This window comes from Oncorhynchus clarkii, chromosome 10, assembly GCF_045791955.1.
Source record: "Oncorhynchus clarkii lewisi isolate Uvic-CL-2024 chromosome 10, UVic_Ocla_1.0, whole genome shotgun sequence".
Classification (NCBI taxonomy): domain Eukaryota; kingdom Metazoa; phylum Chordata; class Actinopteri; order Salmoniformes; family Salmonidae; genus Oncorhynchus; species Oncorhynchus clarkii.
In genome coordinates, this window is record NC_092156.1 from 43,048,005 (window position 1) to 43,072,149 (window position 24,145).

Genomic DNA, 24,145 nt, shown 5'->3' on the forward strand with positions numbered 1-24,145 from the left:
AGTATTACCATTCCACAAAGAGAGTATTACCATTCCACAATGAGTATTACCATTCCACAAAGAGAGTATTACCATTCCACAAAGAGAGTATTACCATTCCACAAAGAGAGTATTACCATTCCACAAAAAGGGTATTACCATTCCACAAAGAGAGTATTACCATTCCACAAAAAGGGTATTACCATTCCACAAAGAGAGTATTACCATTCCACAAAGAGAGTATTACCATTCCACAAAAAGGGTAGTACCATTCCACAAAGAGAGTATTACCATTCCACAAAAAGGGTATTACCATTCCACAAAGAGAGTATTACCATTCCACAAAGAGAGTATTACCATTCCACAAAGAGTATTACCATTCCACAAAGAGAGTATTACCATTCCACAAAGAGTATTACCATTCCACAAAGAGAGTATTACCATTCCACAAAGAGTATTACCATTCCACAAAGAGTATTACCATTCCACAAAGAGTATTACCATTCCACAAAAAGGGTATTACCATTCCACAAAGAGAGTATTACCATTCCACAAAGAGAGTATTACCATTCCACAAAGAGTATTACCATTCCACAAAGAGAGTATTACCATTCCACAAAGAGTATTACCATTCCACAAAGAGAGTATTACCATTCCACAAAGAGAGTATTACCATTCCACAAAGAGTATTACCATTCCACAAAGAGAGTATTACCATTCCACAAAGAGTATTACCATTCCACAAAGAGAGTATTACCATTCCACAAAGAGTATTACCATTCCACAAAGAGAGTATTACCATTCCACAAAGAGTATTACCATTCCACAAAAAGGGTATTACCATTCCACAAAGAGAGTATTACCATTCCACAAAGAGAGTATTACCATTCCACAAAGAGTATTACCATTCCACAAAGAGAGTATTACCATTCCACAAAGAGAGTATTGTAATAAGATTTGATATTACTTTTAGATGTAAAACAAATAATCAATTTAGCCAATACACTAGTCGTGATGAGGCTTATGTCACCTACTCGCCTTCCTCGAGAACATGCAGATCGAGAGGCCAACAATATTGTCCATGATATGACATCAGAGATATAGTAAATAATCTTTTAAGAGTTAAGTGCACAATTTTCGCATTTTATGCTTTTAAGATGATCTCTTTAATAAATAAAAAATCCCTCTCAGCAATTTGCCCTTCACCACAATTGAAAAGGGCTTTTCCCATGTCTCAGTTCTGCCCACATGTTGCAATTATACATCATGATCAAGTATGGATTTAATGCAGTAGAGTACATACTCACACTAACACTCACACTACCCCATCCCCCCACCCCTCGCTCAGCTGATGCCATTAGGAGCACCAAATGTGATCGATGCTTGGAAGGCTTGGGACCATAGCCAAAAACTGAGCATGCTAAGACACACTTCTATACATCAGCATTAGAGGTCGACCGATGAATCTGAATTTTTGTTATACCTTTATTTAACTAGGCAAGTCAGTTAAGAACACATTCTTATTTTCAATGATGGCCTAGGAACTGTGGGTTAACTGCCTTGTTCAGGGGCAGAACGACAGATTTTCACCTTGTCAGCTCAGGGGATCCAATCTTGCAACCGTACAGTCAACTAGTCCAACGCTCTAACCATTGCACTCCACGAGGAGCCTGCCTGTTATGCGAATGCAGTAGAAACCAAGGTAAATTGCTAGCTAGCATTACACTTAATCTTATAAAAAACAATCAATCATAATCACTAATCCAGTTTGACAGGCAATATTAACCTGGTGAAATTGTGTCATTTCTCTTGCGTTCATTGCACGTAGAGTCAGGGTATATGCAACAGTTTGGGCTGCCTGGCTCATTGCGAACTAATTTGCCAGAATTGTAAGTAATTATGACATAACATTGAAGGTTGTGCAATGTAACAAGAATATTTGGATTTAGGGATGCCACCCGTTAGATAAAATACCAAACGGTTCTGTATTTCACTGAAATAATAAACGTTTTGTTTTCGAAATGATAGTTTCCGGATTCGACCATATTAATGACCAAAGGCTCGTATTTCTGTGTGTTATTATGTTATAATTAAGTCTGATTTGATAGAGCACTCTGACTGAGCAGCAGCAGGCCCGTTATCATTCATTCAAACAGCACTTTCGTGTGTTTTGCCAGCAGTTCTTCGCAAGCACAGCGCTGTTTATGACTTCATCATCCTAATGACTGGTGTTACAGATGTGAAATGGCTAGCTAGTTAGTTGGGTGTGCGCTAATACCGTTTCAAACGTCACTCGCTTTTAGATTTGGAGTAGTTATTCCCCTTGCGCTGCAAGGGCCGCGGCTTTTGTGGAGCGATGGATAACGCTGCTTCAAGTGTGGCTGTTGTCGATGTGTTCCGGACGGAAGCTATACTGTTACACTGGCAATACTAAGGTGCCAATAAGAACATCCAATAGTCAAAGGTATATGAAATACAAATGGTATAGAAAGAAATAGTCCTATAAATTATTATTAACTACAACCTAAAACCTCTTACCTTGGAATATTGAAGTCTCATGTTAAAAGGAACCACCAGCTTTCATATGTTCTGAGCAAGGAACTTAAACGTTAGCTTTTTTACATGGCACACATTTTTACATGGCACGTATTGCATATTGGCACATATTACTTTCTTCTCCAACACTTTGTTTTTGCATTATTTAAGCCAAATTGAACATGTTTCATTATTTATTTGAGGCTAAATTGATTTTATTGATATATTATATTAAGTTAAAATAAGTGTTCATTCAATATTGTTGTAATTGTCATTATTACAAATAAATAAATCGGCTTTTTTGGTCCTACAATAATCGGTATCGGCGTTGAAAAATTATAATCGGTCGACCTCTAATCAGCATACACACATGCCAGTAGGTGCACAAATTATTCAGCACAATAATAACAATAAAGTGATACATTGTTGTGAATGTGGACCGACATTTCAAAGAATGGCCATGTAAACATTTACAAGTATGAAGATATTGACACGGTCGAGGACAGAGGTACCGAACAACTAAGTGTGTTGGGTGACTCAACTCAATCCCATCAGCACTCTAAAACCACACCTTATCTTGAAAAGAGTCCTGTATGTATTCATTCTGCTGTGTCTAATGTGTTACCAGTACAAATTCAAATTGTTGTTGATGAACATGATGATTATGATGGTGTTGGTGGTACAGAAGCACTAATAAAGTAAGTCTGGATATATCTACATGTTCTGATAACTGATAATAATGCTCTCTATATTGACTGAGAATAACAGTGCAATCTATTTGATTTTAAACTACTGGTGTATATGGGAAATAACATCTCCCTCTAGTGACAAGCACAGTAACAGTTTGAAATACCATCAGGTCTACCGTTACTGTTGTTGTAACCAGTGTTGTTGTACCTACATATTGTAACCAGATTTATATATATATATTTTTTACAGAATTAGAAGTGTTGGTTTTGGTTCTCACTACATCCATGCATGACTGTCTGCATGCAAGCAAAGCAACCAATTTCATTTCATTTGGCTCCTAGTCTCCCTCCCTTCGACCCTAAGCTCGTTTTAAAGGGCTAGGCACCCGTCACATTTCATATGACAAAGGAGAGTCTGCACATCAGCTGCATGGGAATCTACCAGTAATTGTTAAATATAGGTACATACCCTTCAGGTGAAGAGGAGAGAAGAAACTGCTGCAGCACATGTTCCATTTTCAGATGTGACCATTTTCACACTGGTAAGTGGCCCTTCCAAGATTATAGACATACATTCAGTATTATGAGTTTGTATAAATCAGAGCAAAGTGTTTAAACTCTGAAAGCAAAACGTGGTACTATGCAGTTATGCAATAACTTTGGTAACCACAATGTAATTATAATGCAATTATGCAGGTAGTTACAATTACATATAATGTTTTATTGTCACATGCAACGTGTTATCCAGAAATGACTTTGGTTTCACTTATGACGCCAAATGTAACACTGTCCTTTTGTGGTTGAAAAGGTGTCTTGAGTGTTTGAAATGTGTTAGCTGACATTACTAGCACTGGGGAGAGATAAGCTCAACAGTAAGCTACCTGCAGACGTCTCATGGGCTGATGAATCAGACTGATGCTGCTGTCATGAACATTTCTGTGTTTATTCATATTTAGTGGTTTTAAGATGGTGTTGAATCACTAGGCTACACCTCAGTGCAAATCCAAGTAGGATGTTTATGCTCTACTTTGGTTGTTGCACAGTGTGTGTGTATCCTCAGTGATTTTCCTTCAATATTTAACTTTACCCCGACCCGTACAATGTCTCAGGAGCAGGTGAATTCTGTTTTGAACAACATGTAGAGCCTGTTGGCAGAGGCAAAGAGGCTAAGGGCCGAGTTCCATGAGCAGAGCACACAGTTGGCTCTAGTGAAAGCTCATCAGAGGGGGGAGGGCCTGGGTCAGCAGAGAGAAGCAGCAAAGCTAGACATGTTTAACAAACGCAGGCAGCTGGAGCAGCTCCTGGACACCAAGGCTGCCGTTGAAGCAAAAGAAAGACAAGCTTGCAAACTCAGCAAGCAACTGTAAGAGATTGAGAGGGAGAGGGAGTAAAGAAGAGGGCAGAGAGGAGAGGGATGGATTGATGTTGAGAGGAGGGAATAAATGTGGCAGTGTTTGGGAATGGAGACTTATTGTAGTTAATGCCATTTATAAACTGGGCGGGTCGAGCCCTGAATGCTGATTGGCTGATAGCCATCTTATATCAGACCGTATACCACGGGTATGACAAAACATTTATTTCATGTGTCAGTGGTTGGGAATGGAGACTTACTGTAGTTAATGCCATTTATGAAGGTTGTGATGGAGTGAATCTGGAACAATGTTTGTTATTTATTTGCAAACCTTTTTCTCATAAAATGTTCCCACTGTAACTCATATTCAGTACTAGAAAATAACTAGTAACAATGTAACTGTACTTCATTAATAATAACTTCATAATCAATAAAGTTTTTAGTAATGACAGAGATTTTGCTTTGACAAAAACACATGAAATACACAGGAAATGTTTGACTTTCACAGCTGTTACATCAATCAGTATACATTGAGCAGGTCGTACGTAACAGGAAGTGACTGAATTGTGTAACTAATTGGTTAAACTGATAAGTATACAAAAATGGAAGAAGTTACCTCCAATGCTAATTGTACTGTTCCCACTCTTCCAGAGGGAAAACACATTGTAGTTAGGGCGCCCCATTGCTGGCCTAAATTAGAGGTTGTAATGCCTTTAATGTCAGTACTGAGTGGCTTTATCAAAAGGAATCTCAGTTTCATATTTAATAAAAGGACTTATCCATACAAAACTAGGTTGTTGCATGCAGGGACCTGTATTCAAGGACACATTGGTCGTGTTGCCCTGCTCAGACGTTGCATGCATCAACTAATGGTTGTGTGCCACGTCATCGACTGTGCCGTTGGGCACCAGATTACTATAACGTGCTAAAACATATGGTTTAGCTGATACGTAAAATACCTATGTATGTGTTGTAAGATCTGGCATTCGTCAGCAACGTCTGAGCAGAGGAACACAACCATTATGGCACCCATCTGGCTTGGTGTGGTCGGTAGGGTCAGACAGGACGGTGGAAGAAGGGCTCTGTTTCAGACACGCTCCATTCTGACCTTGAGCCTAACCCCTGACGTTTCTGGACAAACACCACCACCACGATCTGCACCCAGAAGAAGAAGTTCACCCACACGGATTTCTGGGAAAGACAAAAGAAGACTGCAGAGATGAAGAATAAAATACATGGGTTAAAATAACAATGACAACACATGATCTGTGGTTTTGAAGCAGCTTGTGGTCTGATAAGGCAATAACGTTTTGATGTGTTAGTTCATATTATGATATGCACAGTGTCAGAACAGACCTCTGCATTATACAATCCCGTGTAGAACTGACTTCCATTGTAGGGACTGACCCAGGTTTTATTCTCAGCTTCTTCACAACTGAAATGAAAGAAGTCCTCCAAATGAACAAGAATGGCATACAATATTTCACATTTCACATATGGTATGAGAAACAAGAGGGCACTGAGCGAAGAGGTGATACGGGAGAAGACAGGGGAAAAAAGGCAGCCATCTCACCTGGTTATGGAGGGCACATTGTGGAGGGCAGACAGACAGAGGCGGTCCCTGCCGATCCTCAGGGTACACCCTGACACCGCCAGGAAAAACAATATCTTCATACACACCCCCAGAGTCACATTCAGCCACAGTCTTTCCCTGGGGGTGCAGGACAGGAAGTAAAGAAAGTCCACAACAAACAAATCAAATCATTTATGCTTTGCTGCCACACTACTAGGCATGGAAAGTCTGTCTCTCACCTCTTGACCTCCTCTTCCACACAGCTGGTATAGATCCAGTAGAGGGTGAGGCAGAAGCAGTAGATGGCCACAGACACGGAGATGGCTGACACAAAGTAGCAGAGGGAAGGATGGCTGGGGTTCTCCAGGATCAGGCCAGATGTGTTGTACTCAACAGTCCCATAAAGAATGCACTGCCCTGTAAAGTGGCCCTGCATGACACAATACAGATGCATTCAGTATAACTATACCATTTATCCTACAGTATGCAATTGAAATGATACCTCTACGATGATGGTACAACAACAAAAAAAACACGTTTTTTCTTTGTATTATCTCTTACCAGATCTGATGTGTTATATTCTCCTACATTCATTTCACATTTCCACAAACTTCAAAATGTTTCCTTTCAAATATTATGAAAAATATGCATATCCTTGCTTGTCCTTGTATGTCATTTTAGGCAAAAATTGGAAAAAAAAAGTTGGATCCTTAAGAGGTTTTAATGCACTTTACACAACCTATAACAATGGAAAGTATCTTCACTGGACATTGACAGCAAGAGAGCTTGGTCAGCCATGGCGAGATACACATGCTCTCAAATTAACATCCCTTAATAGGCAGGGAAACAGAGTGAGGTCTGTCACACACAGACCTCACTGTGTTTCCTGGCCTGGGTAGGGACGCACAGAAGAGCTTAATTCAACTTGGAGAGGAATGCTTGAGAAATTCCATTCATCCATTCATGTGCACAAATGTACAGTTATATTCTTTTAGGACATTAGATGACGATTATATGGTGCCATTGGGCCATGTGAAACAGTCGGGAGGACTCTGAATGTAGATCTCATGTTTCATTTTCCTGTCTCTCAACACATTTCATTTCAAAGTCATTGCCATCTGTATGAAAATCCCACATGAAAAAATACTATAGTATACGTTAGTATTACAATATTTTTATATAGTAATATTTATATATAATATATATCATCTCAGGCCTAACAACACCCTTGCCAATATATCCTTCAAACACCGGCTTCTCAGGCATTATCACTTAACTATAGTATGCACTGTAGTGTTTTTGCAAACTTTACTGTAGTATTGTAGTGTAGTATTGTAGTGTTTTGTATTATTATCATTTTTAATTATATATTTTTTTGAGGGGGCTTTCACCTTGAGGAATCTTACTGTACGACATTAAAATAGCAAATTGTCCATAACCAGTATTTAGGTAGGACTGTGGACTGCACAGTTAGGTCCAACACTTCTGCTCTTTTCTATAACCTGTAGGGAAAACAATATATGGTATATACTTGGCATGTAGGTTTTTCAGTCATGAGTGGCACAAATTGTGATATGGGGGGATGGGGAATGGGCAGGACATACGCAAATGTTATACAGTTGAAGTCGGAAGTTTACATACACTTAGGTAGGAGTCATTAAAACTAGTTTTTCAACCACTCCACAAATTTCTCGTTAACAAACTATAGTTTTGGCAAGTCGGTTAGGACATTTACTGTGTGCATGACACAAGTAATTTTTCCAACAATTTTTTACAGACAGATTATTTCACTTATAATTCACTGTATCACAATTCCAGTGGGCCAGAAGTTTACATACACTGAGTTGACTGTGCCTTTAAACAGCATGGAAAATGATGTGATGGCTTTAGAAGCTTCTGATAGGCTAATTGACATAATTTGAGTCAAATGGAGGTGTACCTGTGGATGTTGTGGTAGCAGAGTCAGAATTCTTTAGGTAACATTGATAAATAAGATGTTTTATTAATTTTTATAGTATGCTTATGTGAGAAAGTTACTTGGGCCCAGAGAGGGGAGAGGTCGGGTTAGTCTTATCTGTGAATGTGTCTGTAACTATTCCTAAACCATGTGAAGGGATGGTGTGATTAATGGGGAACCAGTTAGTTGGCTCCACGATGTCTGTGTGCCAGTCACTTCTCTCTGTAAGCTTGTCCAGGAGGGGTTGTATTTTTTATGGGAGTATCTAGAAATTGACAATTGATATATGCCATTGCATGAGGTAATGTTTTGGTCCTAAATGGTACCAAGAACGAGATAAGAACTTTGTCTAAGAGGGCAAACTGAAGGATAATTTATAGCTAATGCTGTCTGGCTATAGAATACTCCTTTTTTCTGGTAAAAGGTTCTTTGTGTAATGTTCCTAAGATCTGTTATTTGTCATGTGAGTTTAGATGGGTGTGTCTTTGCTATAAAGGATCTCAGTTGCCATTATGTTGACACTCAGAGAATTCATTTATGGAGACTAAATTGATCTGAGAGTCACAGGGCTATGGTGAAGCTCATATAATTAAAGATGGACTTTATGATAACTCTGACTTGTGTGTGGTTTGCTTTCTCATGATTTGGTAATACAGGAAATTTCCACGGCAATGTGTTTCAAGGCCTACCTTCAAACTCAGTGCCTCATTACTTGACATCATGGTAAAATCAAAAGCCAAGACCTCAGATTTTTTTTTAGACCACCACAAGTCTGGTTCATCCTTGGGAGCAATTTCCAAATGCCTGAAGGTACCACGTTAAACGTGGATATATTGAAGCAACATCTCAAGACATCAGTTAAAGCTTGGTCGCAAATGGGTCTTCCAAATAGACAATGACCCCAAGCATACTTCCAAAGTTGTGGCAAATGGCTTAAGGACAACAAAGTCAAGGTATTGGAGTGGCCATCCCAATCTCAATTCTATAGGACCTCAATTGTATAGAATATTTGTGGGCAGAACTGAAAAAGCGTGTGCAAGCAAGGAGGCCTACAAACCTGACTCAGTTACACCAGCTCTGTCAGGAGGAATGGGCCAAAATTCACCCAACTTATTGTGGAAAGCATGTGGAAGACTACACAAAACCTTTGACCCAAGTTAAACAATTTAAAGGCAATGCTACCAAATACTAATTGAGTGTATGTACACTTCTGACCCACTCATTCTCTCTACTATTATTCTGAGATTTCACCTAAGAATTTTTACTGGGATTAAATGTAAGTAATTGTGAAAAACTGAGTTTAAATGCATTTGGCTAAGGTGTATGTTAACTTCCGACATCAACTGTATATGAGCATATCGATACAGTGTGTAGTGTATTATTCTACAGTATACTACAAAATTCAATAATAAGAACATCACGATCGAAGGAAACTACAGTGTGCAGTATAGTATTCTACAAAATTCTGTAGTAAGCACTACACAATCGAGGGATACTCCAGTGTGCAGTATAGCTTTTTACAGTATACTACAGTTTACTACAGAATACTATAGAATTCTATAGTAAGTACTATAGTATTATATAGTAAACTGTAGTATTTTTATGTGGAATTGTAGCCTAATCTATTGCAAAGTCACTGCATGCAACAATTTTGCATTTAGGTGAAGTCCACTAAGACATTGTATAAGCCAGTAGGCCTAGCGAAGAGTCATCAATGATATTCACTGACTTCACATGATCACATGATTATCTCTGCTGATTTCATTTATTTTCTCATTATAGGCTAGCCCCCATGTTTTGGGATGTGTTGCAAATTCCGAGATAAAAGCAGGAAAAGACAACATAATATAGGAGAAAGTTCCTTGAAAGTCTGATAAAACATATCCCATAACGGATGTAGCAGCTAAAAGTTTGACCCGTAGTTGAGAGGACGATAAAAACATAAGCTTTACATCTAGCAGCCTACCAGTAGCCTAGCGTCGGGTTGAGGAGGGTGACAGCAGACAGTAGCCTTGGCTATGTGTGGACATGTTGTCAATACATTTCTATTGATATTGTTTTTTTTATACAGGGATAAAAATAGTTCTCACGTTTAGAATGTATCATAGGCGGTTGAAAGTTCCCGACATTTCAAACATTCATGCATTCGTACCTGGGTGATTGTCAGAGAAGCAGCGGACATTATTCCACAGATGAAACAGCCTGCGTAAAGTACGAGCTCCAAAACGAGCAGCCACGGCAACACCATCACGAACACCTCTGCAAAGCCATCCTATAATACCCATCGAGGACACCCTAGCACCCGGACAACGCACTCCGTTCCAAGCGTGTTAAATTGTGCGTAAAGGTCTACAATGGAGACACTCTTAACTGTGAGCTCTGACTTTTTTTTTGCAACAATGTACCTATTCAAGCGTTTTGTTCATTATAAACCGCAATTGAATGTGGCCAAGGAATGCAATGCATTTATTAGAATTGGTTGATTGTAAGATTGGGATGGAATGCTTTATGACTATCTAACAATGTTGTTGTCTTATTAGATGTGAGTCCCGACTCCCGAGGACTCCACCAGGATTCTCTATTACCATAATCCAGTTTAGAATTCCATGCACAGAAATGCAAAGCCAATTTTTGCCTCTTGTATTGTTCTCCTCTGAGAGACTGGAAAATGTGTGTGTGTGTGTGTGTGTGTGTGTGTGTCTGTCTGTCTGTGTGTGTGTGCGTGTGTGTGTGTGTGCGCGCATCATCAGCAGTAGCTGTCGTCTGTCTCTGGCGGTTTGTGATTAATTTGTAAGTATTCCAGAGTGATGAGAGAACATTTGTCAGCAGAACACTTTTCTTTGCTGATTTGCTAAATTAAACTGTTGCTTAACTACGGTTGTAAGCTACTAGTTTTAATCCCAATAATATTTTCTTCAAAGTAAAATAAAAATATATATAAACACCTTAACTTCATACAAATGTTCTGTTTTCCACAATGTAGCCTAAACCTGAGCGACCGGGAGGTGGATGTCTCAGACATTCAATATCTGCTGGGTACAGCAATAATGAAAGGAACAAATAACAGGAGATCAAATCAAAGCCCCTGCTTAGATGAGCAACACTGGGGGTTGAACGGGTGGATCACTGAGATTTCAACCTTTATTCACCCACTCAAAAATACAGCCAGAAGTTTGTTGAATTCCCAATTTGACACTATGGAACAACAATGCCTGATGTTTGATTTAGTTTTCCATCTAAATATTTTATTACTGCACTTTCAACCATTTAAAATCACAACAAAGTTCAAATGGGAATACAACATCAAATATTTTGTATAGATAGAACAACGTAATGTGTTATCACTGTGCTTCATCTAACAGCACAACCATATGACCTGGATTGTAGTTGACATCACATTAAAAATATCAAGTGCAAGTGATCAATGCTGTTTGAGATTCTGCACAGATATTTATATTGTGAAGATCTCCACAGACTTGCAACGTTTGCATGCTATCTTGGACATGCATGCTTTCTATGATTACATAATATGGCTTTTTTTTAGTGAAAGTAGCATCAAAATGTGGCCTATCGATGAGTTACTCATTTTAAGGTTAAATAAAAACTAGGGGCGTAACTTTCACTGGGGACAGGGGGAACATGTCGCCCCCACCTTCTGAAATTGCATTTTTGTCCCTCCCAGTTTTTTCATTGGAATGTGATACAAAATGAGGCAACGGTGTGCTTCAGGACCACGTGGACGCCGCCGAGTGGTCGGGTAGGCTGTTTGGAGTGTTTATCCGACCGGATAAAAAATACAAATAATTATGTCCCCCCCAATTCTAAAACCAACGTTGTGCCCCTGATAAAAACGTTTACATTAGTTTGTAAGATAGCCTTAACTTTAGGCTATTTACTATAATACAAAAGTGACATTGAATTCTGTTAGGTTGACAAAGCAACTAAATATCATAATTTAAAGGAGATGTATCTAATGTTTGGATAGTTTCATCTGAGCCGCTGGCTTAATCCTATTCTTTAACTTGTATTTTTGGTTAAGTTGGAGACATGAATCCAACATATAATTTCTTATCTTGTCGACAAGTTAATAGGCTATTTACTGTATGGCAAAAGTGATAATGAATTGTGCTTGGTTGTCAACACAACCAAATGTCAACATTTGAAGGAGATGAACTGTATATTTTGTGCCACTGACTTAGTCTGACTTCAATTCCAGTTTGTCTTCAAATTAATAATTCATATGTTGGATTCACTTCTCCATTTCAACCAAAAATCTAAGTTAAAGAATGGGACTAAATCAAATCAAATTTTAAATGCACTTTAAATCGAGTTTGATTTGATTTAGTACTATTATTTAACTTAGATTTGTGGTTGAAATGGAGACGTGAATCCAATATATTCAATATCAATTTGAAAATGTAATTTGACATGAACCAAAGTTTGAAATCCTAGACCTACAGTGCATTCAGACCCCTTGACTTTTTCCACATTTTGTTACGTTATAGTCTCATTCGAAAATTGATCAAAATATCTATATTTTTGCTGATCAATCTACACACAATACCCCATAATGACAAAGCAAAAACAGATTTTTGGACATTGTGGAAAATGTAGTGCAAAAGTATTAAAAATGAAACAAATATCACATTTACATAGGTATTCAGACCTTTTACTCAGCACTTTGTTGAAGCACCTTTGGCAGTGATTACACTCTCGGGTCTTCTTGGGTATGACGCTACAAGCTTGGCACATCTGTATTTTCAGAGTTTCTCTGCAGATCCTCTCAAGCTCCGTCAGGTTGGATGGGGAGCGTCGCTGCACATCTATTTTCAGGTCTCTCCAGACATGTTAGATCGGGTTCAAGTTCAAGGGCTCTGGCTGTGCCACTCAAGGACATTCAGAGACTTGTCCCGAAGCCACTCCTGCATTGTCTTGGCTGTGTGCTTAGGGTTGTTGTTCTGTTGGAAGGGGAACGTTCGACCCCGTCTGAGGTCCTGAGTGCTTTGGATCAGGTTTTTAATTAAGGATCTCTATGTACTTTGCTCCGGTCATCTTTCCCTCACCCTGACTTGTCTCCCAGTCCCCGCCACTGAAAAACATCCCCACAGCATGATGCTGCCACCACAATGCGTCATCGTAGGGATGGTGCCTGGTTTCCTCCAGATGTGACGCTTGGTATTCAGGCCAAATAGTTCAATCTCGGTTTCATCAGACCAGAGAATCTTGTTTCTCATGGTCTGAGAGTCCTTTAGGTGCCTTTTGGCAAACCCCAAGCGGGCTGTCATGTATCTTTACTGAGGAGTGGCTTCCGTCTGGACACTCTACCATAAAGGCCTGATAGGTGGAGTGCTGCAGAGATGTCCTTTTGGAAGGTTCTCCAAAGAGGAACCCTGGAGCTAAGTCAGATTGACCATCGGGTTATTGGTCACCTCCCTGACCAAAGCCCTTCTCCCCCGATTGCTCAGTTTGGCCGGGCAGCCAGCTCTAGGAAGAGTCTTGTTGGTTCCAAACTTCTTACATTTAAGAATGATTGAGGACACTGTGTTCTTGGGGACCTTCAATGCTGCAGAAATGTTTTGGTACTTGTAATGCTCCGGGTGTCGTGTGTGTGGAGTCAGACGCAGGAAACAGAGAGTGCAATGCTGTGCTCTTTAATGCACAAACGCACCACAGGGTGCTCACAACAATAACGGCCCCAAACACGGGGGACGAAAAATGTACAACTGAAATACACGACCAGGAACAAACACGTTCCTCTACTACAGAACCGAAGGTCACAATAATTAATCCCGCACAACAAACAGGCGGGCCCGGCTGTCTAATAAAGCCCAACTAATCATTCACAAACAGGTGCTACCAATAAACATACAAGGAGGGGGAGGAAAGACAATCAGTGGCAGCTAATAGGCCGGTGACGACGACCGCCGAGCACCACCCAACCGGGAAGGGAAGCCACCCTCGGTCGGACTCGTGACAGTACCCTTCCCCAGATCTGTGCCTCGACACAATCCTGTCTCGGAGATCTACAATTCCTTCGACCTCACAGCTTGGTTTTTGCTCTGTCATGCACTGTCAACTGTGGGACCTTATATAGAAAGGTTTGTGCCTTTCCAAATCATGTCCAATCAATTGAATTTACCACAAGTGGACTCCAATCAAGTTGTAGTCTCATAGCAAAGGGTCTGAATACTTATGTAAATAAGGCATTTCTGTTTTTAATTTTTAATACATTTGCAGACATTTCTAAAAACCTGTTTTTGCTTTGTCATTATGGGGTATTGTGTGAAGATTGATGAAGAAAAACAATATTTAATCAACTTTAGAATAAGGCTGTAACGTAACAAAATGTGGAAAAAGTCAAGGGGTCTGAATACTTTCCGAATGCCCTGTATATGTATTGTCTATTTTTAGTTGAACCCTGGGTTGAATTGAAACAATAGCTGTTGATGACTTCGCAAATGCTACAGTATATTCACCTAATTTTCAACGGAAATATGGGCGGGTTCTATTTCGTTTTTTTTGTGGGGGACTTCCGGTTAAGCATTTCCGGCCAATTGTTCGCAGCTAACCTAGATAATCAACACACTTCTCACAACTTCCCAAACATGGATTCACGCAAAACAGACGTTTTATTTTCGGTAAGGGGATGACACAATAACTGGTAGAAACGAAGGCTGTTCATGGAGCAGGAGTGTTTTGACCACCAAACTTTTGGGGGAGCGAGTTCAGTTCTAAGGCTCCTTTTGATTTGCAGTCTCTTTGGCTCAAAGCATTGAACTTTAAGAAACCACCAAACCGCTATGTGTGTTCGTATCACTTCGTGAATAAGAGGCCGACTGAAGAGTGTCCTTTCCCTGAGAAGTGGCTAGGCTATGATGCGACAGTACAGACCAGAAGGCGACATCTCTAGCTATCGTCACAGATGTGGTGTCCTGAATCAGGCAGAAGTTAGCAAGCTTAGGTTACTATGTTAGTAGTAGGTAGCCACTCCTAAATCCTAACATACTGTATGTAGCTAGCTAACTGTTGCCTAGCTTACTCACTTAGCTAGCTTGAGGGCAGCCCATCTGATAGTATTGCTAGCTAACTACCCTAGCTAGTTAGTCCCTACAATTGTTAGCTATTCAACAACTTCTTTCTGACATTGTCTCCCCATCCCATGATTAACCCCTTCATTGCTGGCATGCCAATTATTAAATGTTAAAGTGTTTCATTTTTTTTAACCTAACCAAGACCGGTAGGCTGTCTGTGTATTTTACTTTGATTAAACTTGTGGTCTCTCTTATGATTTCTTTACAGATGCAGACAACTGTGGTGATGCAGAGTCTAATCTAAGTGCCAATGCCACCACAGCATACAGATGCTGATACTCAATGGGAGTTTCCAGCATTGACTTATCACGGCTACTTGCCAAGAGAACCAGTCAACAAGCCCACCTGCCACAAACAAACCCAATGTGGTGGTGCAGAGCCATTGACCCACACCATCCAGAATAATGACACTAGCTCAGTGTTGTATACTGGCCTAACTCTTAGTGTTTTCTTTGACCATGTAGCGTTTCTGCAGAAATTCTACACAGCTAACTTGCTGAACGCTTTGCTGTGTCCCAGGAAGTAGTGAGCAGAATCCTTTCCTACTGGATTTACACAATGGAGGAGCACAAGGATCTACATTCCATGGCTCCTGAGGGAGACGATCCAGAACACAATGCTTCAAAGAGAAGTTCCCCAACACCACTTGCATCATCGGCTGCTCTGTAACCACTCATCTCGATTTCAGAGGGGGGGTCATACAGCCACTATTATTCCAGCAATACGCTGAAGTATTTTCTCAGTGTGGACTCGTTATGTTTTTTTCTCCTGCAAATGGAGGCAGATGCAGTGACAAGTTAATCACCCAAAACTCTGGCTTCCTGGAATACCTTAGGTCTGGCGATTAAGTTATGGCAGACAGGGGATTCACCATCCGAGATCTGTTGTATGAGAGGAAGGTAAACCTTGCCGTACCAGCCGTCACTCAGAAAGGAGGCCAGCTGTCTGACGGGGATGTCACAAGCACGAGAAGGTTAGCTAATGTGCATATACATGTTGAGAGAGTTATCAGATGACTCAGGGGCAGTGGCGACACATAAAGGGAAGGTGAGCCCACATTTATAGCAAAAAAATTATAAATAAAACCGGTGCTTGCCTGTTTAACATGTTATTTTGGCTTTAATACGTGTCACATATCAGTTTGCAAACAATGTAAAGAAAGACATTTGTGTATATATATCATTGAGTTAATAAAGCTGTGTACAAACATGGTCTCTTTTTCCTTTCTTGAGTAAGACAGCTCCAGAATGCAGGTGTTTCAGCCAAGCTCAGTGCTTTATGTGGTGGTGGTGCAAGCCGGCAGAAAATACAGAGCGTTGCGTTGTGATTGGCTCAGTGTTCTGTCACTCATGGCGACACTATGTCACCGCAAAAATTCTAGCCCTTTGGCTGCTGACATAGTTACATTGAAAGTGCCCGTCCAAGAAAACTCAAGGTCATTGGCCACAGATAAAATGACATCAAATCACATATGTACAGTAGCTTTGATTGGACTGATCATGTCAACATCATACTTTCAAAATTTTAGCTAGCACTCATCATGAATCAAGTCAACAATCTACTGGCCAATCATTTTTAATCCTTGTCATATGAAGAGAAATAATGAAGAGAAATTAAAGATAAAATGTATTGGTGCTCATTGGTCATTGGGTAAACATTACACAACAAGTTGGAAATCGCAAATTCAACAATGAGTGGTTTGGAAGGAAGTGAGCTCAGCACAACAAGGTGAGTCCAAAAGTGTTTTGTATGCTGCTGCATAAATGATGTAATATGCCAGGGGGATATGTGCAGTCGTGGCCAAAAGTTTTGAGAATGACACCGATATTAATTTCCACAAAGTTTGCTGCTTCAGTGTCTTTAGATATTTTTGTCAGATGTTACTATAGAATACTGAAGTATAATTACAAGCATTTCATAAGTGTCAAAGGCTTTTATTGACAATTACATGAAGTTGATGCAAAGAGTCAATGTTTGTGGTGTTGACCCTTCTTTTTCAAGACCTCTGCAATCCGCCCTGGCATGCTGTCAATTAACTTATGGGCCACATCCTGATGGCAGCCGATTCTTGCATAATCAATGCTTGTAGTTTGTCAGAATTTGTGGGTTTTTGTTTGTCCACCCGCCTCTTGAGGATTAACCACACGTTCTCAATGGGATTAAGGTCTGGGGAGTTTCCTGGCCATGGACCCAAAATATCAATGTTTTGTTCCCCGAGCTACTTAGTTATCACTTTTACCTTATGGCAAGGTGCTCCATCATGCTGGAAAAGGCATTGTTTGTCAGCAAACTGTTCCTGGATGGTTGGGAGAAGTTGCTCTGTTGGTACTATCTTTTGGTTGTGAGTGAGCCCACTCCCTTGGCTGAGAAGCAACCCCAAACATGAATGGTCTCAGGACGCTTTACTGTTGGCATGACACAGGACTGATGGTAGCGCTCACCTTGTCTTCTCCGGACAGGCTTTTTTCCGGATGCCCCAAACAATCGGAAAGGGGATTCATCAGAGAAAATGACTTTACCCAAGTCCTCAGCAGTCCAATCCCTGTACCTTTTGCAGAATATCAGTCTGTCTCTGATGTTTTTCCTGGAGAGAAGTGGCTTATTTGCTGCCCTTCTTGACACCAGGCCATCCTCCAAAAGTCTTCGCCTCACTGTGCGTGCAGATGCACTCACACCTTCCTGCTGCCATTCCCAAGCAAGCTCTGTATTGGTGGTGCTCCGATCCCGCAGCTGAATCAACTTTAGGAGACGGTCCTGGTTCTTGTTGGACTTTCTTGTGCACCCTGAAGCCTTCTTCAAAACAATTGAACCGCTCTCCTTGAAGTTCTTGATGATCCGATAAATGGTTGATTTAGGTGCAATCTTACTGGCAGCAGTATCCTTGCCTGTGAAGCCCTTTTTTGTGCAAAGCAATGATGATGGCACGTGTCTCCTTGCAGGTAACCATGGTTGACAGAGGAAGAACAATGATTCCAAGCACCACCCTCCTTTTGAGGCTTCCAATCTGTTATTCAAACTCAATCAGCATGACAGTGTGATCTTCTGCCTTGTCCTTGTCAACACTCACAGCTGTGTTAATGAGAGAATCACTGACATGATGTCAGCTGGTCCTTTTGTTGCAGGGCTGAAATGCAGTGGAAATGTTTTTGGGGGATTCAGTTCATTTGCATGGCAAAGAGTGACTTTGCAATTCATCTGATCACTCTTCATAACATTCTGGAGTTTATGCAAATTGCCATCATACAAACTGAGGCAGCAGACTTTGTGAAAATTAATATTTGTGTCATTCAAAACTTTTGGCCACGACTGTATACTGTAGCTAAGAAAGTAATAACGTTACTAAGTGTATGTTGTGTAGTAAGCTGTTAGTAGCCCGTGTGCTTCACACTAATAATTTGGTCCCTTCCCCCTCAATTTCGCTTACTGTTCTGACTTGGTGGTGCACATGTAGCCTTTAGCCTGTTTTAGAGAAATATAATCATTGAATATTGTAAGACAGTTCATTGTCTGTTTTATATGCCTCCGTTATTTTTCCTACGGTTCTGACTTGGTGTGCAGGGAGAATACTGTAAGAACAGACCATGTTCTGAATTCTGTCACTGTACATTTCAAAAGTGCTGAACAAATAGTTATATTGACAACGTCCGTCCTAGCTCGCTCATGAATGTCTTAATTGAAATTACGGATTGCCTCTTATCTGCTTGTCATTCCCTTATGCCATAGTTTGTACATCTCAATTGTCAGTAGAAACCACATTTGTTTAAACAAGTCAGCCATATCCTCTACATGTTTTAGAAATGCAGTAAATGAGGCTGAATGAACTGTTTCGCTGCCAGACAAGGCTCCGCTGATAGACAGATGTGGTAAGGTGTTGGGACTCTGCTGTTGAGACAGCTTTTTTTCTCTCTCTCTGGGCTTGCAGAAAGCATTGGCTCCTTGACACTCACTACTGTGCCTCTACTCTCCAGACGAACCTAGGCCACCTGCTCGTTCTCCTTGCCATACAGTGGGGCAAAAAAAAGTAAAATGACAGTGTGATCATCTAAATCTAAATAAAAGTATTTAGTCAGCCACCAATTGTGCAAGTTCTCCCACTTAAAAAGATGAGATGTCTGTAATTTTCATCATAGGTACACTTCAACTATGACAGACAAAATTAGAAAATAAATCCAGAAAATCACATTGTAGGATTTTTTATGAATTTATTTGCAAATTATGGTGGAAAATAAGTATTTGGTCAATAACAAAAGTTTATCTCAATACTTTGTTATATACCCTTTGTTGGCAATGACAGAGGTCAAACGTTTTCTGTAAGTCTTCACAAGGTTTTCACACACTGTTGCTGGTATTTTGGCCCATTCCTCCATGCAGATCTCCTCTAGAGCAGTGATGTTTTGTGGCTGTTGCTGGGCAACACGAACTTTCAACTCCCTCCAAAGATTTTCTATGGGGTTGAGATCTGGAGACTGGCTAGGCCACTCCAGGACCTTGAAATACTTCTTACGAAGCCACTCCTTCGCTGCCCGGGCGGTGTGTTTGGGATCATTGTCATGCTGAAAGACCCAGCCACGTTTCATCTTCAATGCCCTTGCTGATGGAAGGAGGTTTTCACTCAAAATCTCACGATACATGTCCCCATTCATTCTTTCCTTTACACGGAGCAGTCGCCCTGGTCCCTTTGCAGAAAAACAGCCCCAAAGCATGATGTTTCCACCCCCATGCTTCACAGTAGGTATGGTGTTCTTTGGATGCAACTCAGCATTCTTTGTCCTCCAAACACAACGAGTTGAGTTTTTACCAACGAGTTGAGTTTTTACCAAAAAGTTATCTGACCATATGACATTCTCCCAATCTTCTTCTGGATAATCCAAATGCTCTTCAGACGGGCCTGGACATGTACTGGCTTAAGCAGGGTGACACGTCTGGCACTGCAGGATTTGAGTCCCTTGCGGCGTAATGTGCTACTGATGGTAGGCTTTGTTACTTTGGTCCCAGCTCTCTGCAGGTCATTCACTAGGTCCCCCCGTGCGATTCTGGGATTTTTGCTCACCGTTCTTGTGATCATTCTGACCCCACGGGGTGAGATCTTGCGTGGAGCCCCAGACCGAGGGAGATTATCAGTGGTCTTGTATGTCTTCCATTTCCTAATAATTGCTCCCACAGTTGATTTCTTCAAACCAAGCTGCTTACCTATTGCAGATTCAGTCTTCCCAGCCTGGTGCAGGTCTACAATTTTGTTTCTGGTGTCCTTTGACAGCTCTTTGGTCTTGGCCATAGTGGAGTTTGGAGTGTGACTGTTTGAGGTTGTGGACAGGTATCTTTTATACTGATAACAAGTTCAAACAGGTGCCATTAATACAGGTAACGAGTGGAGGACAGATGAGCCTCTTAAAGAAGTTGTTACAGGTCTGTGAGAGCCAGAAATCTTGCTTGTTTGTAGGTGACCAAATACTTATTTACCACCATAATTTGCAAATACATTCATTAAAAATCCTACAATGCGATTTTCTGGATTTTTTTTCTAATTTTGTCTGTCATAGTTGAAGTGTACCTATGATGAAAATTACAGGCCTCTCTCATCTTTTTAAGTGGGAGAACTTGCACAATTGGTGGCTGACTAAATGGGGAAGAGATGCTCCCGCACAAAGTTGTCTGGATTTGTTGAGGTGCGCACAGGAACCTTCTTTGCTGAGCTAACAGTGTGTCATACCATGCATAGGAGACACTCTGTGCTTTAGTGACCTCCTCCAAGCTGGCACATTTACACTCCACAAGCTTAACATAAACGTCAAAAAATGACAAGCATTTCTGACACTGCATGTTGATGCCATGTTCACCATGGGGCTGCTTTAGCTGTGTGGCTGCTGCCTGAACTTGATGACAGGTTGATTTAGCTTTGAGGCACTTGTGCAAAAGGCTCCCCAATGGAACATTGGCCCCTTCCGAACAGACAGGAAACGTCGGTGGCTTCAAGCCAGATAAATGTGTCTGCAATATCAAACCACAATGATTTCCCATGTTGAACCATCTGTTGAACAGTCAGATAAGAAAAAGTTTCATTAAACGTTTGATTCAGTGGGGTTCAAATCAAACTTTATTTAAAGTGCATGTAAAATCGCTTTACATTAAAACAATAAAATGAACAAAGTAAAAGCAAACAGGAAGCAGTAAAAATAGTGAATAAAATAACATAAAACACACAGGGTGCCTTAAACAATCACTGAATAAAGGCCAGGCTAAAAAGGTGAGTTTGCGCCTATTCCCTAACAGGGTTGTCAACTGTTACCACAGCCACAAAGTCAAAATTGTCTATATTGTAAAAATGAGCTTTAAGGTTAGACATGTAGTGAAGGTTAGGGTTAGGTTTAAAATCTAAAGAGAAATTGTAGAAATAGGATTTAGCAATAATTATGACTTTGTGACCACATAGTTATGGAACAGACTGAGGGGGTTTGACAGAGAACGCTCTGCCCCCCTGCCTCAAGGTACAGTAAGCAGACTGGCTCCTTGGGAGCGTGGCACCCTCACTGGGTTGTATAGAATGAGCATGTCTGTCAGATTAGAGGGGGCAAGGCCATGCAGTGCTTTAAAAGTTAGGAGTAAGATCTTAAAATCAGACCGATACTTTACCGGCAGCCAGTGTAGTGTAGGGTTTTGCTGTTTGGGACTTTGAGCATTCTGTAACCATTCACAGTCCTGTCAAGATGGATAAATGCAGGTTAAAATTACTGGAAAAAAATATGTTTTAGCTAAATGTAATTACGGGTCTGATCAATCAGCATAGTCATATTCATATGATCAGATCATTGATCATACTTCCACTGTTCTCTACTGACACAATGGAGCAGAGCACATTGTGTCCTTAGACCCACCCTTATCTCAGACCGCTTCATGAAAACATGTTGATTTCACATTCAGTGTATGTTTTTAGGGAGGACCCTAAAGAACACAATGTGCTCTGCTCCGCTGTGGTTACATGACACCTGACACCCACCAGCCTCCGCCCTTCAGAAGGAGGGACATGGGCTCAGGGAGAGACTGCATTTTGTTGAGTGTTTTCCTGTATTGTATCAAACTTTAACGTAAGGACTACAGCCTGGCGGACAGTATTAGATGCACTAATCAGTAACCTAACTGGTTGATGACTTAAACACACATGTAAGATCCCAAATGTGCCCCCCTTTTCAAGTCTTCATCATGTTCTACTCTTGTTCACCCCCACCTAGAATGTCCAATGGCTGTACTGTAAATTAAAATGAGTCAAAGACTCCTATACAACCTCTGACTTCAACAGTTTCACTGCATTAGTGACCCCCATCACTGAACTCTAATCTCGGGTTGTAACCAGACAATTCTCTATAATAACATTACAGTATGCCATTTAGCAGACACTTTCATCCAAACCAACTTACAAATGACGAAAGAAGTGATGGATAAGAGTTTAAGTGTTGTAACTACAAAAGTTTCAGTTCACTTTACACAAAGTGAAATGGAAGCTTTTGACCATGGAATGAATTCCTGACTCTGATGAAGTGGGCTGTCACTGACAGTTCTGGGAATCCATATTGACCCGGTTGTTTCTTTTCTTTGTGAATGCATTTTTACATATGGGTGGTCCTGGGAATTGAACCAACAATCATGGCGTTGCAAGCGCCATGCTCTACCAACTGAGCCAAACAGGACCACACAGTTTTTGAGGAGATTACATGATGGGTCTTGTGGATTGGACAGAACTGTGTCAAGATAGAAAGAGATGCAGTAACTTGATCACTATCTGTATTACCATATATAGGCCTTTAATTCATTCACCTGGTGTTTTCATCATCTCTTCTTAAGGTATTTCAAAAGTAAAGATGTTGTAATCCAGATTGTTTATTTTAAAAAATAGACTTTGAGCGGTTCTGGACAGGTTCTGATCGACATTTTTGTGTACAGAACACTCTGTGGACAGCGCAACCTCAATTGCTGTACACTCCGTGAAATTGCTGGTTGTCCCCTTCAGATGCTGCCTCCACTCTCAATAGTCTCACAAGTTAATACAGCCACTAAGTCACAGGTCCAGTTATTTCCATCATTTCAAGCCCTATTCCCCCACTTTTGTAGAATATGGAAAACAAATCGGTAACACTTCATTTTAAGTGGTCCTTATTACAGTGTAATTAAATATGTTATTACACTAACAAGTATTGTAATTAATTGTAATAACTCATAGTTACACTGTATTAACAACATGTAACTAACTGGTGGTAATTGCAGTCTAATTGCCCATTTGTAACAAGCATGGTAACAAGCATTTCTTGTTGCACCTCTGTAATTAGACTGCAATTACCACCAAGATACATGTTGTTATTACTGTGTAACTATGAGTTATTACAATTAACTACAATCCTTGTTACAGTGTAATTACATATGCACACTGTAATAAGGACCCTTTAAAAGGAAGTGTTACCAAAAAAATCAAACATCAAATTTTTCACATATTTGTACTGTGTACTTGACCTTGTATCCTCAATGGTGATTACACCTCAGCAATGTATAACTCAGAAACAACAATAAATACCAGAAAGGTGATAATATAATCTTTCTGGCAGTATAAGCATTGCTAGGTATTGTTTATGACCCTCACATGATGAATAATTACCTTTGTGTGTGTCTATATAGGCAGAAATCTACATTATGACTTTACATTTAACAGGCTTAGTTATTCTACTCATTGCTTTGACTTGAGAATGTGAATCAATATAAATAAATAGCCTAGAACCAGAATGTTCTTGAGAATAACACAAACAAGTCCAAGGAGACTGGAGTTGGAAAAAAACGGAAAAAAACGGATTATGAACACAGGAGATTTTTGCAGCAATTTAGGAAATAGCTTTTTCTAGGTCAAAGGTTGAGAGCTTTATTTGCCTGGATGTTTTAGACTATTGGTACAGTAGCCTACTGTCCTCAACCATTCACTAATTTCAGTAT

At 40.3% G+C, this 24,145-nt stretch overlaps 1 protein-coding gene and 1 long non-coding RNA gene across 2 annotated transcripts; one reads left to right on the plus strand and one right to left on the minus strand.

The window, feature by feature from the left end:
- Positions 1–5,343: 5,343 nt before the first annotated feature.
- LOC139419570 (transmembrane protein 179B-like) lies at positions 5,344–10,389 on the minus strand. Its single transcript, XM_071169543.1, has 5 exons — positions 10,237–10,389; positions 6,367–6,557; positions 6,128–6,265; positions 5,911–5,989; positions 5,344–5,745 (listed from the first exon to the last, which is right to left on the minus strand). The coding sequence occupies exons 1-5, from the start codon at positions 10,330–10,332 to the stop codon at positions 5,611–5,613; spliced, it is 639 nt and encodes a 212-aa protein (XP_071025644.1). The 5' UTR covers positions 10,333–10,389; the 3' UTR covers positions 5,344–5,610.
- Positions 10,390–14,633: 4,244 nt separating this feature from the next.
- Positions 14,634–16,382, plus strand: LOC139419571 (uncharacterized). Its single transcript, XR_011635418.1, has 2 exons — positions 14,634–14,722; positions 15,384–16,382. It is a non-coding gene; the product is annotated as an uncharacterized lncRNA (long non-coding RNA).
- The last annotated feature ends 7,763 nt before the right edge of the window (positions 16,383–24,145 follow it).